This window comes from Colletes latitarsis, chromosome 11 (genome assembly GCF_051014445.1).
Source record: "Colletes latitarsis isolate SP2378_abdomen chromosome 11, iyColLati1, whole genome shotgun sequence".
In the NCBI taxonomy this organism is placed as follows: Eukaryota; Metazoa; Arthropoda; class Insecta; order Hymenoptera; family Colletidae; genus Colletes; species Colletes latitarsis.
This window is the reverse complement of record NC_135144.1, coordinates 13,338,379-13,357,557: the sequence shown is the minus strand read 5'-3', so window position 1 is coordinate 13,357,557 and position 19,179 is coordinate 13,338,379. Positions and strand designations below refer to the sequence as shown.

At 34.0% G+C, this 19,179-nt stretch overlaps 1 protein-coding gene across 1 annotated transcript in view; it reads left to right on the top strand.

Moving 5' to 3' along the window:
* Positions 1–17,431, top strand: part of LOC143347493 (protein gooseberry-neuro) — a 37,562-nt gene extending 20,131 nt beyond the window's left edge. Inside the window, exons 4-6 of the mRNA XM_076776688.1 lie at positions 15,103–15,299; positions 16,471–16,897; positions 17,214–17,431. Of these exons, the coding sequence (XP_076632803.1) occupies positions 15,103–15,299; positions 16,471–16,897; positions 17,214–17,431 (842 nt within the window). The remainder of the gene's footprint in view (positions 1–15,102; positions 15,300–16,470; positions 16,898–17,213) is intronic.
* Positions 17,432–19,179: the final 1,748 nt, after the last annotated feature.

The window sequence follows — 19,179 nt, the reverse complement described above, 5'->3', positions numbered from 1 at the left end:
GTAGTTTGCTATAAAAATAAAAAGAAAATATCTTTTACTTGTAGACGATCCATATACATGTATTCGTAGATAAGGGTAACTTAAAATCCTGTTCCATATTGTACAGGGTGGGCCAATAACTTTATTCACCTTGAATATATCCATTATTTCTAAAAATATAGAGAAACTTTTTGTATAAAAATTGTATGGTATGGGGGGGCTCGTAATATGCAAGTAACAATTTTTATGTAAGTTGGTGCATTTTGTAAGATTTCAAGGTCAACTTCATTTTTTTAAATAACATGGTATACTATTCTGTTCCTAATAAAATAGCATGTGTTTAGATGATTTCAATGACTCCCAAAACAAGGTCACAGGTAACAGTGATGCAAAGTGACTTACATTATAAGATTGCTCAAAGTTATGTCAATTTATTATCTAAGAATGATGTCTTCGACCTTGGAATTCATTACTTGTCTATCTTTTGAGTGAGATATCATTAGACTGTAAATCTTTATGCAAATTTATATTTTTATTAATAGAATTAATGAAATGGGAGCTTTGTAAAGGGTTATCTCAACCCCTAAATGTAGTAATTCGTATCTTATTCGTATTTCTCATATTTTTGTATATTAAGTGCATTCAATAATTTGTTGAAAATTTAAATTTCCCATAAATGCATAAACATTCGCAGCCATTAGAACTGTTGGCTTTATCAACAGGGGTTGTCAAGGATTTTAGGGATTTGAATACACTACTATATTTCTAGTGTACTTTAATTCATCCTAAATTAAATTACAATTCCCAAATTTGGCTTACTCGTTTCAATTGCCAGGATTATACACTGGAAAAGGTTCAGCATGGGTTCTTACGATTAGATACCCGTCGTATGGGAATTCCTATGGCATTATTCAATGGGATGCAAATAAAACTAAATTTACGACCACTTAATATTCGCCGTATGAAATTTTATTTGACGTTTGTATAAAAGATGCTAAATAACGGAATAATGTGAGCTTCTATCCATGTGTAGTCTGATGGTATATACACCAACTTTTAGAAAACACAATATTCTTATTCGCCAAAAGGCTCACAATACTACTTACAAGATGTATAATTATATGAAACGTTCAATAATCCGTGTAAATCAGTTTTTTAAAGAATTGAACTTACTTTTGTCATATGTCGCCATTTCATAACTATATAAAACGCACAATAATTCATCTAGCTAAGTTGTTTGAAGAGATAGAAAATTTTCTACAATTGCACTTACCTTTGGCATGTGTCATCATTTTGAAACAAGTTAAGTCTGCATTAATCATCAAATTTTAATCTTTCATAAAAAAAGGAAGCACTCAATACTGCCTATGGGATGTATAATTCTACCAAACATACAATAATTTCTGTAAACAAGTTTTCTGAAAAATTGAACTTACTTCTGTCATATGTCGCCATTTTGAAACCAATTAATTTTGCATTAATTCATCTTTAAATTGTCTTCTTCTTGTATACAAAGGGAAACGTAATCCGTGAAATAAAGAATAATTCTAATAATTATTAAATCAATAGGTACCAGTGAGAATAATTTAGCTTATCAGATTAAAGTGGAAAATTATCTTTTTCTTGTATACAAAGGGAAACGTAACTTTCCCTTTAGGGAAATTAATTAATTATTAAATCAATAAATACCAATGAGAATAATTTAGTTTGTCAGGGTAGAATGGGACTTACTTTTGCCATATGTCGCCATTTTGAAACCAGTTAATTCTGCATTAATTCATTCTTAAATTGTCTTCTTCTTGTATACAAAGGGAAACGTAACCCGATAAATAAAGAATAATTCTAATAATTATTAAATCAATAGGTACCAGTGAGAATAATTTAATTTGTCAGAGGATAACGTAACCCAAGAAATAAAGAATAATTCTAATAATTATTAACTCAATAGGTACCAGTGAGAATAATTTAGTTTGTCAAGGTAAAAAGGAACTTACTTTTGTCATATGTCGCCATTTTGAAATCAGTTAATTCTGCATTAATTCATCCTTAAATTGCCTTCTTCTTGTATACAAAGGGAAACGTAACTCGAGAAATAAAGAATAGTTCTAATAATTATTAACTCAATAGGTACCAGTGAGAATAATTTAGTTTGTCAAGGTAGAATGGTACTTACTTTTGTCATATATTGCCATTTTGAAACTAGTTAATTCCTCGTTAATCGTGAAATAAAGAATAATTATAACAATTGTTAAATCAATAGGTACCAGTGAGAATAATTTAATTTGCCAGGGTAGAATGAGACTTTGCCATATGTCGCCATTTTGAAACCAGTTAATTCTACGTTAATCATCCTTAAATTGCCTTCTTCTTGTATACAAAGGGAAACGTAACTCGAGAAATAAAGAATAATTCTAATAATTATTAACTCAATAGGTACCAGTGAGAATAATTTAGTTTGTCAAGGTAGAATGGAACTTACTTTTGTCATATATTGCCATTTTGAAACTAGTTAATTCTTCGTTAATCGTGAAATAAAGAATAATTATAACAATTGTTAAATCAATAGGTACCAGTGAGAATAATTTAATTTGCCAGGGTAGAATGAGACTTTGCCATATGTCGCCATTTTGAAACCAGTTAATTCTACGTTAATCATCCTTAAATTGCCTTCTTCTTGTATACAAAGGGAAACAGAACCCGATAAATAAAGAATAATTCTAATAATTATTAACTCAGTAGGTACCAGTGAGAATAATTTAGTTTATCAGAGTAGATAGTAAAGTTTAGGTAAAAGAATCCGAGGAGGTAGTGGTAATAGGGGAGCACCTCTGAGCGGATATACTCGTAGCACGGTTACGAAGGAGTCGGTTAGGTATAGGTGTCGGCAGGCGAGCAGGAATGACACGTAACCAGTGCCTTTCTCATTCCTTCTTATTCCGTTCCTTTGGCTGAGGCCGCCGACGAGGGATTAGCCTAATGGGTCCTGCCCACCCCTCTTATTCCTCTCCGCATGTGTTATATGTATATCCATTCTGATCCTTTACACCACCTTCGACCTCCTACATAATCGGTGCTGACCATCCGAAGAACAACGCCGCTAAGTGATTCACAATCAGGTTTATTGATTGTATCCGATGATCGACTTTCCATTCAGTATACTCGACATTGATTTAACCAATTTTCAGTCCTCGCGGTTTTACGCGCGTCGACCACGCAAACACAGTACAGTGATCAGCGAAACGGAACATACTTTGTACATTTTTCTAAACATAATAATCAGACGACAAATCTTTACGCAATTACATATTTTAACATGTAAATTTGTTTTACGATAAGACGATTCTAAAAATACGTCGTTTATTATATATTGTATGTTTTGTATGTTTTGGAAAAATTTTTTTAACCGCGTACGCATAAGTAAATTGCATATTTCATTTAACTTACGCATTTTTTAAATTTGGTGTTATTCGTTGAACGATCAGGGTAAATCTGTCGTGAACGAAATTAAAATTTAAATGTGTTTACTGGCAATGTGACTAGTAACATTTGTTAACATATATGTGAAAGCATTTATATGAACATTTATGTGTATATGAGGAATTAGATGAAATTGTGGGATAAAATAATGGAATAAAATAATCACAGTTAAATATTTATATATCAGTTTTAACATTTACATATTTCTTATTTTAAACATCCATTACGAAGCATCGTGTTTTAAACAAAATTGTACTTCTAGTTTTTACTTCTGGTACATAGAAAAATAGTTTTCTCAGATTATATAAATTAATAAGTAGAAAATATAACTTAATAAATAAATAAGCTCATTAATAAATTATTACAGTTGTGTAATTCAGAATTTCACATACAATAAAGTTATTCAAATTCAGAATAGAGTTTACGATACAAAACAATTTTTTAAAAATACATGAAACGTATGAAAGAGATTAATGAACTATGGTTAGAAAAATTGGAAAGACATTGTCCTAGGCCGTCTCGAATATTGTTGTTTGTAGTTGTTTGTTTGTTATTTGTAGGAAATACGATTTTAGCGTCAGGCTACTTCCTCGTTCTTTAACAATAAGCGTTTCATATACAGGGTGTTCAACCAACCCTGGGAAAAATTTTATTGGGGGATTCTAGAGACCAAAATAAGACGAAAATCAAGAATACCAATTTGTTGATGAAGGCTTCGTTAAAAAGTTATTAACGTTTAAAGTTCCGCCCGTTCTGAATTTTTTTCTCGAAAATGCGCAAAATTTCGGAGATATGTCTATTCACCAAAAATGATTGTAATTGACCCCCACAAACGAAAATAATTTTTCCAGAACGATTGGACATTTTTTTTTTTTCGTCGAAAAATGTAGGCATCTAATTAGATTTTCGGTAAGGAATTTTTTTCTGGAAAGTGCGTAGGATTTCGGGGGTATGTGTAATGACCAAAAATAATTGTAATTGACCTCTGCAACCGAAAATAATTTTTCCAGAACGATTTGAAATTTTTTTTTCCCGTCGAAAAATTTCATACCTTCGCGAATTTTTTTCTTGAAAGTGGGTAGGATTTTGGGGGTATGTGTAATGACCAAAAATGATTGTAATTGGCCCCCGCAACCGAAAATAATTTTTCTAGAACGATTTGAAATTTTTAAATTTGTTTGTTAATAACTTTTTAACAAAGCCTCCATCAACAAATTGGTATTCTTGATTTTTGTCTTATTTTGGTCTCTAGAATCCCCCATTAAAATTTTTCCCAGAGGTGACCGTATAATAACGACAATCTCAGTAATCTATGACGATTTTAGTAGTCTAATTGGCTTATATTCCAAAGATCGCCATTCTTTAAACGATGAAGTCGATCGAAAACCACTAGTCTTTTACCAGGTCGATATTTCAGTTCGTATGACATTTACTTCCATAAGATGCGTAGTCTAACCTATACCTCGTCTATGGTCATATCAAATTTTTAATTGTATCCGTTAATTAATTACTCCATTGAAACGAATCGATTGATGCCCAATTCTAAACCTTGTAGCTTTCATTTCGTTGAAAAACAAAAGAATTCCTGTAATTTCATTTCCTGTCTCACTTCCACTTGCGTAAATTTCTATAATCTGTTGGTAACGTAGCGAGTGACACGAAAATAGTAATAGGGCTCCAGAGCTAGAGAGAAATGTCTCAAAAAATAGTAAAAAATCTACTTTTCTATAATAGAATGGATAGACATTTATTTCCATTGAATTACACATTTCTTCGAGTATCTATCGTTTTAATTTCTTTCGTACAAATAAATACACGACAATTGTCGGTAGATCTTGTGTTAATTATAAAATATTATGTTATTCCTGTACGTTACTAGATATAGACGTACAAAAATCAACGCATTAAACATCTGAACTGATATTTTACATAGAATGTTAGAAGAAAAAAAAAGACAATGGGTTAGGTCGCGGTGAAAATATTTCCCGTCTCTTTCCTCGAGAAAGCGCTGACAGAAAGATAGAGTGCGTTCTGCGATGTCAACCGCTTCGCGGCTCATTGTTGGTATTCTGGAGATATTTGTTACCGTTTAAGGGACCTCACGCGCGTTCTAAGCACCCTAGGACCCTGTTGGATGAGAAAAAAGTGGGACAGGGACGGGCTAACATTTATAATGCACGAAGGTGCGGCACCTTTTCCACCATTCAAGCCGCGATTCGACATGCGGAAAGCAAAAGGAACGCACAGGAAACCATCGACACAACGGACGGATAATGCACGAATCAAAAATATTTCTCCGCGCACGATACGTTTTCCAATTTTTCTTCACAGATTTCGCTCTACAATCTTACTTTAGAAAATAACATTCCAGTTTTCATTCTTTGAAACATTTGTATAAAGTATCTGAAAAATTATTGAGGTTATGTAACAAACAGTAAGAACGAATTAACCAACGAAAATGAAAGAACTGTTCGAGGTTTAAAGATAAAAAATGCACGTTTCCATGTAACAGTGAAGCTTTAATAATATATAAACATTCAAGTAATACATTGACACTCGCCTAACCTCTGATCTGCACACAATCTTTTTTCACCATTTCATTCGTACCAACTTATAACTAGTTTCTAACCTAAATAGTAAATATATCCCTATGTATACAGTAAAAATAATCTTTGGCGAACAAGAATCGTAATTTTAACGTTTTCGACTCAATCTTCAAAGTAAAAAAAATATCAATTTGTAAAAATTTAGTAGCAAGTAGAGCAAGATCATTGCAATCGTAGTTGAAATACATAAAAATCGCTTAATTTTATAGATTCATGTCAATATTTTTCATTTCGAAAATACAGAATATAACTTGAAATTTCTGGTTTTCGATGGCATTTGCTAACTCGGAATATCAGAGATCCTAATATGAATTATAGCAAAGAAAAGAGGAAAAAAAAAGTATGACACATTCAAAAGTATTGAACTTAGAAAAAATTAACATTTATCTAAGACGATCGTTCATGTGCTGTAATTCTTGTGCCTGATTAGATCGTAAGAGAAGATAATTTTATCATCAACTAGTTTTTTAAATCATATTACACGAAGATTAATCCAAATTACTTGCTATCCTAATAAAATCGTTACTTTTCGTCGCTTTTCAGTTGACTTAAAATTTTGGACGCTTTTTGTTTTTCATTATTTCATTACATGTTAGTATTTAATAAATATTGTTATTTTAAGTTCGCTAGTACCTTGTAATCTCAATTAAAAGTACTGAAAAATTTAGAAATTTTTGATGGTGCTGATTCGATAGTTAGGTACCATATTCGAAACGAGGGTCTCGTCCATATGTAAACGCAGAGGACTTTTCTCAGCGGGGATGCTGACAAGCAGATTTCAGGATGACTTTGCTTCGAAAGAGATATTTGCTTTTCACTCCGCGATTCCCTATCATTGATTACACGCATCTTTTCACGCATTCTACACATCCGATCGGTTCCCTTTTCATCGCCGAGAACCCAATATTGATTGCGTCTATCAACGAATAAATGCGTCGGACAGCCGAACAGCGTCAAACGGTTCGACTGAAACGGGCAATCGGGCATTAGTAATGTATCAAGAGTCAACGAATGTTGTGTGTCAGCTTCCGTTTTCAAGTATCCACGGTTAACCTTACTTAAAAAAAATTAGCTAAAATCAGGTCGTAAATTTAGCTGGACTCTTCAAATTTATTTAAAGGTAAATTTCGTTTATTGTAGTGACTCTATCACCTTAAGCTCTGTTCTATCGTCGACGCACACATAACCTAACCTCAACCTTAACAATCCCCGCGGACAACGTTAATTTCTCCTGAAAGATACTTTATTTCATGTAAGAAATACAGCTTCCAATCATTTATTAATTTGTTTAATAAGAAACTGATGGACAGGCGAGGTAATTATTTGAAATAGGGGGCACCTCGTCGATTTCGATGGTTTTCAAATATTTTATAGGATTAAACGTTTTAAACACATAACCTAACCTTAACCTTAACAATCCCCGCCGGTAACGTTAGTTTCTCCTGAAAGATACTTTATTTCATGTAAGAAATACAACTTCTAAACATTTATCAATTGTTTAATAAGAAACTGATGGACAAGGCGAGGTGATTATTCGGAATAGGGGGCACCTCATCGATTTCGATGGTTTTCAAATATTTTGTAGGATTAAACGTTTTAAACACATAACCTAACCTTAACCTTAACAATCCCCGCCGGCAACGTTAGTTTCTCCTGAAAGATACTTTATTTCACATAAGAAAGATAGCTTCTAAACATTTATTAATTTGTTTAATAAGAAACTGATGGACAGGCGAGGTAATTATTTGAAATAGGGGGCACCTCGTCGATTTCGATGGTTTTCAAATATTTTATAGGATTAAACGATTTAAAACCTAACCTAACCTAACCTTAACCTTAACAATCCCCGCCGGCAACGTTAGTTTCTCCTGAAAGATACTTCATTTCATGTAAGAAAGATATCTTCTAAACATTTATCAATTGTTTAATAAGAAACTGGTGGACAGGCGAGGTAATTATTTGAAATAGGGGGCACCTCGTCGATTTCGATGGTTTTCAAATATTTTGTAGGATTAAACGTTTTAAACACATAACCTAACCTTAACCTTAACAATCCCCGCGGACAACGTTAATTTCTCCTGAAAGATACTTTATTTCACATAAGAAATACAGCTTCTAATCATTTATTAATTTGTTTAATAAGAAACTGATGGACAGGCGAGGTAATTATTCGGAATAGGGGGCACCTCGTCGATTTCGATGGTTTTCAAATATTTTATAGGATTAAACGTTTTAAACACATAACCTAACCTTAACCTTAACAATTCCCGCGGACAACGTTAGTTTCTCCTGAAAGATACTTTATTTCATGTAAGAAATACAGCTTCTAATCATTTATTAATTTGTTTAATAAGAAACTGATGGACAGGCGAGGTAATTATTTGAAACAGGGGGCACCTCGTTGATTTCGATGGTTTTCAAATATTTTATAGGATTAAACGTTTTAACCCCTTAACGCTGATATTTTTCGAGTTAACCAAGAATGATCAGTTTTCTTTATTGGATTTGTCTCTAAAAATGCGGTTTTCGTTACTTGCAATGTTGTATCCAACGTATAATTTGAAAGAAAACAAATATTATCATCCTATAAACCATTAGATTAAACAAATATCGTTTTTCAAAGCAGTCAGACTCGGGCATGAACGTTAAGGTGTTAAACACATAACCTAACCATAACCTTAACAATCCCCGCCGGCAACGTTAGTTTCTCCTGAAAGATACTTCATTTCATGTAAGAAAGATATCTTCTAAACATTTATCAATTGTTTAATAAGAAACTGGTGGACAGGCGAGGTAATTATTTGAAATAGGGGGCACCTCGTCGATTTCGATGGTTTTCAAATATTTTGTAGGATTAAACGTTTTAAACACATAACCTAACCTTAACCTTAACAATCCCCGCGGACAACGTTAATTTCTCCTGAAAGATACTTTATTTCACATAAGAAATACAGCTTCTAATCATTTATTAATTTGTTTAATAAGAAACTGATGGACAGGCGAGGTAATTATTCGGAATAGGGGGCACCTCGTCGATTTCGATGGTTTTCAAATATTTTATAGGATTAAACGTTTTAAACACATAACCTAACCTTAACCTTAACAATTCCCGCGGACAACGTTAGTTTCTCCTGAAAGATACTTTATTTCATGTAAGAAATACAGCTTCTAATCATTTATTAATTTGTTTAATAAGAAACAGATGGACAGGCGAGGTAATTATTTGAAACAGGGGGCACCTCGTTGATTTCGATGGTTTTCAAATATTTTATAGGATTAAACGTTTTAACCCCTTAACGCTGATATTTTTCGAGTTAACCAAGAATGATCAGTTTTCTTTATTGGATTTGTCTCTAAAAATGCGGTATTCGTTACTTGCAATGTTGTATCCAACGTATAATTTGAAAGAAAACAAATATTATCATCCTATAAACCATTAGATTAAACAAATATCGTTTTTCATAGCAGTCAGACTCGGGCATGAACGTTAAGGTGTTAAACACATAACCTAACCATAACCTTAACAATCCCCGCCGGCAACGTTAGTTTCTCCTGAAAGATACTTTATTTCACATAAGAAAGATAGCTTCTAAACATTTATTAATTTGTTTAATAAGAAACTGATGGACAGGCGAGGTAATTATTTGAAATAGGGGGCACCTCGTCGATTTCGGTGGTTTTCAAATATTTTGTAGGATTAAACGTTTTAAACACATAACCAAACCTTAACCTTAACAATTCCCGCGGACAACGTTAGTTTCTCCTGAAAGATACTTTATTTCACATAAGAAAGATAGCTTCTAAACATTTATTAATTTGTTTAATAAGAAACTGATGGACAGGCGAGGTAATTATTTAAAATAGGGGGCACCTCGTCGATTTCGGTGGTTTTCAAATATTTTATAGGATTAAACGTTTTAACCCCTTAACGATCATATTTTTCGAGTTAACAAAGAATGATCAGTTTTCTTTATTGGATTTGTCTCTAAAAATGCGGTTTTTGTTACTTACAATGTTGTATCCAACGTATAATTTGAAAGAAAACAAATATTATCATCCTATAAACCATTAGATTAAACAAATATCGTTTTTCGAAGCAGTCAGAGTCGGGCATGAACGTTAAGGGGTTAAACACATAACCTAACCTTAACCTTAACAATCCCCGCCGGCAACGTTAGTTTCTCCTGAAAGATACTTTATTTCACATAAGAAAGATAGCTTCTAAACATTTATTAACTTGTTTAATAAGAAACTGATGGACAGGCGAGGTAATTATTTAAAATAGGGGGCACCTCGTCAATTTCGATGGTTTTCAAATATTTTATAGGATTAAACGATTTAAAACCTAACCTAACCTAACCTTAACCTTAACAATCCCTGCGGACAAGGTTAGTTACTCCTGAAAGATACTTTATTTCATGTAAGAAATATAGCTTCTAAACATTTATTAATTTGTTTAATAAGAAACTGATGGACAGGGGAGGTAATTATTTGAAATAGGGGGCACCTCGTCGATTTCAATGGTTTTCAAATATTTTATAGGATTAAACTTTTTAAACAGGTTTTTCTTATACATATTACCCCCACTTGGTTTTAGTTTCCGAGATATTTGTAAAAGTATGTGCCCAACCTTAACCTAACTCGTAAAAACTAATATGTTTTGGTAATATTTCAGCTGTGTTTATGTTTAAACGCACAATTGGTTTTAATAATGGCAGGAATATTTCCAATAAATGAAACAATCGAAATTAAATATGATTCAGTTAATTTGTACGTGTCTCAAAAGAATTGGGCTAAGTTAGGTTAGGTTAACGAGAAGAAAACTAGCGAAACTCTAAATCATTCCATGTAAACTGATACTATCAAAACAGTGTTAAATAAAACTCCCACAAGGCCATTTAGATTTTCACATTTCTCCCTAATGTCAATAGATCCAGGTTTGGGAGCCGTAGATCCACTCGATCGTCTTTACCTGATCGCGAACTCCTATTGCACTACACTTGGATTGTTTGAAGAGCACTATTGCATCATTCAAAAACTATGAATTTAAATTTTTTTAACATTTTTTCCTTACGTTGTTTATCGAATTCGCATTAAAATTACCTTTCTAACCTTATTTTGATTATCATGCTTTACTACTTTGTACAGTAATGGGGATTCCCGTTTATTGAGTAAATAAAATAAAATAAAGTAAACCGAATTATAAACGTTATTGATACCACAACACACAGAATGAAAATGTAATTATTCGCATGTTCATCACTGATACATTGTAATAAACGGTGGAAGTGAACTAAAGTGAAGTTAAGTTCGAGACAGAAGCTTATCGAATCAGTCGAGGAGTAAAATTTCCCGTGGTAAAAACGGACAGAGAATGTTTGGTGATCCCTTTGGCGGTTCCTTTGACGGGCCGTTTGTGTTTTCACCGCGACAAACCGAAGAATGGAAGAATGGTCCGGAGACAAGTTACATTTACAATAAAGCTGACGGATACCCGGTTTAAATTCTGACCACCTCGCGACGGGACAGTACAGAGAATGATTTTCGTCCGAAAATATGTTCGACTATATTTCATCTTGACCCACTGAAGCTGTACGAACATTGAAACGATGTAGCATTATTTTTCGTTGCACGTAGCGAAGAGTTCGGTAAAACCATATACAGGGTGTTCGACTACCCCTGGGAAAAATTTGAATGGGAGATTCTAGAGGCCAAAATAAGACGAAAATCAAGAATACTAATTTGTCGATGGAGGCTCCGTTAAAAAGTTATTAACGTTTAAAGTTCCGCCCGTACTGAATTTTTTTCTAGAAAGTGGGTAGGATTTCGGGGGTAGGTCTATTCACCAAAAATTATTGTAATTGACCCCCGCAATCGAAAATAATTTTTCCAGAACGATTTGAAATTTTTTAATTTTGACGAAAAATTTCACTCCTCGAATTTTTTTCTAGGAAATGAGTAGGATTTCGGGAAGATGACTGTTCACCAAAAATGATTGTAATTGACCCCTGCAGCCAAAAATATTTTTTTTAGAACGATTTGAAGAATTTTTTTTTCGCCGAAAAATTTAGGCACCTGTCGATTTTTCTTAACAATTCGTTTTTGATTTTTAGTAATTTTATTTGACGCCCTACAGAAAAGTTGTGTAATACTTTTTTGTAGGTACCCATGAGCTCTACTTTAGAAAAAAGTTTCATTGAAATATATTCACAATTGTAGGAGTTATGGCTGTTTGAAAATTGGACCATTTTTATGGGGTTTTTCTCATTTTAGAGGGTCAAGGAACAACTTTTCGAATATTTTTACGATTTGTACATATTCTACACTAAAATACGCGTCGTTTGCTTTTTTAAACATTAAAATCGTCCAATCCGTTCAGAAGTTATGACGTTTTGAAGATTCTCATGAAATTTCAGGGTGACATATTTGGCCTGAAATTAGATTTTCGGTTAGGAATTTTTTTCTCGAAAATGCGTAGAATTTCGGGGGTATGTGTAATGACCAAAAATGATTGTAATCGACTCTTGCAACCGAAAATATTTTTTTTAGAACGATTTGAAAAATTTTTTTTTCGCTGAAAAATTTCAATACCTACCCGAATTTTTTTCTAAAAAGTGGCTAGGATTTCAAGGATATGTCTATTCACCAAAAATGCTTATAATTGTTCCCTGCAACCAAAAATAATTTTTCCAGGACTATCTGAAAATTTTTGTTTTAATTTGTTAACAACTTTTTAATGAAGCGTCAGTCAAAAAACATTTCGTTACATTTCTCATCTTCTAACCTCCACATGTATATGAATTTATTTTCTTGGACCTCCACTTATCCATATCCATCAGGAATATTAAATTATATTAAACAATTACATAAGCAAAGTGAACAGTTCTAAAAGAGAATTTTCTTCCTAAATACAAGTGTTGAACGTGTAATTTTCACAGTTGATATTTAAATAAAATGCCACGGGGAAAAGAGTCGAATACAACGGAATTTAACTTAATTAATAATTTGGAAGAGAAAAATCATTCTGCAAAAGAACTTAATTTAATTTACATTTAAGTAAAATTATAGGTTAGTTGGTTCCGAACGACGATACCGGAAAGTACAAGCGTCGCGTCGTTAGTAATTCGTCGGTTATTTTTCCACCTATTGTTCAGACACTCATTTGTATATCTTTACATGTTCAATAAACTAATATTCTAAAGTTAAATACTGCGTATTCCTATCACTTTTAAATAAATACAATAACATTGCAAATAGAATTTTTCGATTTTATGCTGACCCACAGTTGAATAGCTATCGACAAAAATCGTAACAATCGAAAACAGACTTATATTATTGTCTAACTAAAGTCAGCTCGCGTATACATTTGTTTCCCTAACTTTTGTGACATATTCCCGTTGAATTCAAGATTTTGAAACATTAAGTCGTTGAAATGGCCGTCAAAAAGTCCGGATTTGAATTCAATGGAACATTTATTCGAACGTGTTGCAAAAATGGCGGAACAAGAACGATTGTTTCAAATACGTACGATTAGCCTTTGAAAATATTGATAAAGATTATATTGACTCTACTAAATAACATTCAGCGACGTTAGGAAGTAAATATTTTAGCGAAGGACGAACATACTAAATGATAAAATTAAATATTTTTCGATGCGTTGCGTTTAAGGTATCGTTGAGAAGTATTTTATCTGTTTGTCTGTTCGTGTGTACTTGGTCGAGAGGACGAAGAAACGATGCATGTATTTTCCCCAAACAGCAGACAAGACATTAAGAATACCGTAGAAGAGAAATAAACCAACAGGATGACCACTGCAATCACCGTTTGCTGTTAAGTCAACTCTCGCCTGTTATCCCGTTTTTGTCCCATTATCGAGCAATCGAGCATTCTGGGGAAAAGCTATTGTACCCTTCTCGAGGATCGATACTCAATGTCGATGCGCTTTTCCAGCCTCTCTGCAGTTCGTTCATTCGTTAGATTCGCTGTACAAAGGACCCCCGGCTAAGTAGAATTAAATGTTATGCTCGATTTGATGCCAATCCCTGACGTGCCTCGTGCGCACATTTTCCAGCCAGGATGAACGAAGAAGACGTTAAGAAGATGTCTGTTATGACAGGGAACTGCTTGCATTTCGATTGCTCGCTATTCAAACGGGATTACTTCACCGTTCTGCCTACCTGTAGATCGGTTTCGTCGTGTGGAACTAAGTAGGCTGCGTCTACTTAAAAGTACTCGAAAAATTATTCGAATCTATATGTTCGAGCAATTGGAAGGAGACACAAGACTCTACGAGGGTTCGATTGACAACCATAACTCTTCAGCAAAGCCATTGTGCGAGTAATGGGGATATAAATAGAAGACAATATTAAAAATCTACCATTTTTTTATTGATGTACATAATTCCCATCCTACAGAGCTTTCCCCAAATTTGAGTTGACAAATATCCCACGAAAAGCTACAAAATGCACTTAATATTAATTTATTCAAAATTGAAATTATTAATTTTTAGATTCAGTTTAACTGCAGATTCTGACACTAAATTATTTTCTAATATTTATTTTATTTCTAAATAAAATTTAATTATAATTTAATAAAATTTATTTAAAATATAAATTAAATTATAAATTTTTGTATATAAATCAAAATAAATAATTAAACCAAAATTAAATTTAACAATATGCAAAAATTTTAAAAATACTTAAAGTAAGATACTGAATTATTATATTTAGGGGTTCAGACGACCCTTTACGAAGCTCCCATTTCATTAATTCTATTAATAAAAATATTAATTTTCATGAAGATCCGCAGTCTATTGATAAGAGTTAGTTTTATTTAAAAATGGCGATTTTTTAGTGCACATATCTACACAGTACTTTAAAGTAACAGAAATGAAATGCTACTGTTCATCATTACATAAATATTGGATATATGTTTTGTAAATAAACACAAATAGTAACGGGAAATTTAAAAAAAAAAAAAGAAAAATATGTATTAGAGCAGGGTTGGAAACTATAATACGACGCAACGATGTTGTTTTCAGGCCGGTGCGGTGACGAATCCGACACGGAAAGCGAACCTGGCATTCCTTTGAAGCGAAAGCAACGCAGGAGCAGGACCACGTTCACCGGAGACCAACTAGAGCAACTGGAAACTGCGTTCCAGCGTGCACAGTATCCGGACGTTTATGCTAGGGAAGAACTGGCCCAAAGGACTGGTCTCACGGAAGCTCGAATTCAAGTCAGTACCACACTGTTCTCAAATACAGGGTGCGCCACGTAACTGTCGCCATTAAAAGTGCCCAAGCAGGTACTTGAAACTACAAGTCGAATCACGCTTAGCTTGGATTATTTCAATCAAAATCAACTATTTCATTGTTTCAACAATCCTCACTATCCAAGAAGTCTTGAAACAAAGTTGATCATTTACTCGTACTTAATTATAATATTATACAGGGTGTTTGGCCACCCCTGGGAAAAATTTTAATGGGGTTTTCTGGAGGCCAAAATAAGACGAAAATCAAGAATACCAATTTGTTGATGGAGGCTTCGTTAAAAAGTTATTAAGAATTAAATTCCAAAATTTCAAATCGTTCTGGAAAAATTATTTTTGGTTGCGGAGGTCAATTACAATCATTTTTGGTGAATAGACATACTCCCGAAATCCTACGCACTTTCGAGAAAAAAATTCGAGAAGGTGTGAAATTTTTCGACGGAAAAAAAAAATTTCAAATCGTTCTGGAAAAATTATTTTCGGTTGCAGGGGTCAATTACAATTATTTTTGATCATTACACATACTCCCGAAATCCTACGCACTTTCGAGAAAAAAATTCGAGAAGGTGTGAAATTTTTCGACGGAAAAAAAAAATTTCAAATCGTTCTGGAAAAATTATTTTCGGTTGCAGGGGTCAATTACAAATATTTTTGGTCATTACACATACCCCCGAAATCCTACGCACTTTCGAGAAAAAAATTCAAGAATGTGTGAAATTTTTCGACGGAAAAAAAAAATTTCAAATCGTTCTGGAAAAATTATTTTCTGTTGCAGGGGTCAATTACAATTATTTTTGGTGAATAGACATACCCCCGAAATTCTGCGCATTTTCGAGAAAAAAATTCAGAACGGGCGGAACTTTAAACGTTAATAACTTTTCAAGGAAGCCTCCATCAACAAATTGTTATTCTTGATTTTCGTCTTATTTTGGCCTCTAGGCCAATATAGGGGTGGCCGAACACCCTGTATAAAGTGAATAAGCTTATCGCTATAAGAGCAAAAATGGGTCGATAGGTCTTTACTATACCCTTAAAGATTAACGAAGAGTAATTAAATTAAATTTTGAATTAGATTAATACGTTGTAGTCTTATAGCGTAGTGGAGTACCTTGATCGGAGGCTGTCGTTTAAATTTCAGGTATGGTTCAGCAATCGTAGAGCGCGATTGCGAAAACACGCTGGCAACATAGCCCATTCGGTAGGAAGTTTACCATTGACTCCCTGTCAGTACGCGGCGAGTCACGAGCTCGCGCAAATACCACAAATAGCTCAAATGTCGGCTGGAATACCGCAGGTGGCAACCGCGTTGCACCAGACCCCGACGACGCTGCAGCAACCAAATTCCGGCGCTGTTTACCAAGTTCCGGGAACCAGCCCACAGATATCCACCACCACTTCCGTCACCCAAGTACCCACTACGATCAGTAGCGTCCTTCAGGGTCACGCGGTATCCATTTCGGGACACCTGAGTACTTTCCAAGGACACGCGATGCAAATCGGACAGGTTCCAACTATCCAACCACCAGCGGCTCACGGACCACCTACGACGATTTCTCATAACGCAGGTTCGTTCTGTTCTATTCTTAAATTTTAATGGGAGATTCTAGAGGCCAAAATAAGTCGAAAATCAAGAATATCAATTTCTTGATTGGGGTTTCGTTAAAACGTTATTAAAAAATTTCAAATCGTTCTGGAAAAATTATTTTCGATTGTGGGGGTTAATTGCAATCATTTTTGGTGAATAGATATACCCCCGAAATCCTACGCACTTTTCTAGCATTTTTATTTGATGACACATAATTGTAGACGATTAATCACTTTGGCTTATTAGTAAATACACGTTAGTGCGCAATAATCAGTGATAGCGATTTGTGATTTTAGGAAATACCGATTGGTGCAGAGCACAACTCGGCTGGGGACAGTTTGGTCACTTTCAAGGTGAATATACATCGAGTCATCAACATTCGTCGCATGTAAGTCATACCGCGTCTTCCAGTAGCGTTAATTCTCCATCAGCAGTTGAATGGTACGACCAAGGTTACGATTATTCTCAACACGTTCAACTCAACTATCATCGAACGGCGGGTGGAATATTTTAAAAGCAAACGATTAACCAATCATTAGGCTAATTTTACAACGATCGATCTTTTGCTGTACACGATATAGAGTTTTCCGATAAGAACGATAGAACTTTTAATTGAAACATAATGAAAACTAGAAGAGATAATCTAGTGCTCGTTGTGTATAAAATACGGTGTCATTTAAGCTGTTATGGTCTGGATAAGACCACTATTAACACGAATGTATTCATAGACTTATTATTACTTTAATAATGCTTTAAGACTACATAGTGTAACTTTTAGAAAATGAAAAAGGCATGTAACGTCGTCTCATTCGGATCGGTCTCATAGGTGGCGACACTGCATTCCTCAACATATGCACATGAATCAGACTATCTCATTAATAACATGAACGATGTTTGCTTTGAAACCGTGAACAGTTTCTGGTTTGTTGAAATAGATGGGAATCGTGTAAAAAAATATCTAAAGCTACGTCTACACCGAAGCAACATCGAGGAATATTATGTGGCTTCTTGTTGTTGCATATTCGAAAACGTTTTCAACATTTATTCTTTGAAACCACTCCTTAAAAAACTTTGCAAGACGAATTGCAGCATTATCAGGTTGGAAAATAAAATTTTGCCCTCAAATCGCCATATTCATCTAACGCAGAGCCTAATACATATTTCTTTAAAACAATAACCTAACCCTTTTCAAAATCTGTTGATAGTAAGGACGAGGGTGCGCTTGCGCGATAGATTGATCGAGTGAGCGTTAACCTCTTCCCGTACTTCAACGTACCTAACTAGAGATGGCGTGAATTGCTACTTTTGAATCACTCAGCAGCATTGATAGGGCATATGTTTGCGAATCGGTGTTAATTACTGTCGTGTATCTTCAAGAATGTTCATAGAAATTGTATAGTGTATTTACGTGGTGAACCTTTGAGCATAGCAATTAACATTTCAACAAAATCAGGTAAACGTTTCTCGCGGCCTATTACGCTGCAAAGGTTTAACCTAACCTAAAATTCGATACAAAGAATATAGGAATTATAATTCTACATTAATTTCAAGAAACACACTCTAGAATTTACAGCATTCTTTGAAAATAATACCTCGAACCTAAACGTATATCGTTTTATTAATACTATGACTTTTTACAAATTTTTTAAGAAGATACGTTTTAACGTTTAGGCTGTTTCAATTCAACTGAGTGGTGTAGCATTGATAGGACATATGTTTGTGGATCTGTGTTAGTTACTGTCGTGTATCTTCAAGAATGTTCATAGAAATAAGAGCAGAAAAGGTATACTACTTACTTGTCTCCGTGCATCGTATTTTACCTTTCTGCATTTACCCAGAAACATTCGAATCTTTTATATTAATCGAAGAATTAAATCATTACTCCGCGTCACTACTCCCGACGTTTTCGTCCATTTATTTTGTCCATGTGCGTTTCCAAACCGAGTGACAAACTATCTACACCGATGAGAGAGCATTTGTTCCGTTGCTCCGTGTATCGTATGTTTGCCATCTTTTTTTTACCTTTCCCGATTCGAACGGAAACACGCAACAACCGGCGACTTTTTCTAGAAACATGAAACATCGACAAAATGTTCCTCGATTTCGCTTCAGTGTAGGCGCAACTTAATGGCCAATCGACAGCTGCACTTTTCGAATTAATCTTATCGTTCAACTTCGATTTTGATAAAACGATGGTGTGAGCAAAAGTGTGACATCGAAACCATATTTCAAACAAATCGAATCTATGCTACTCACGTCTAA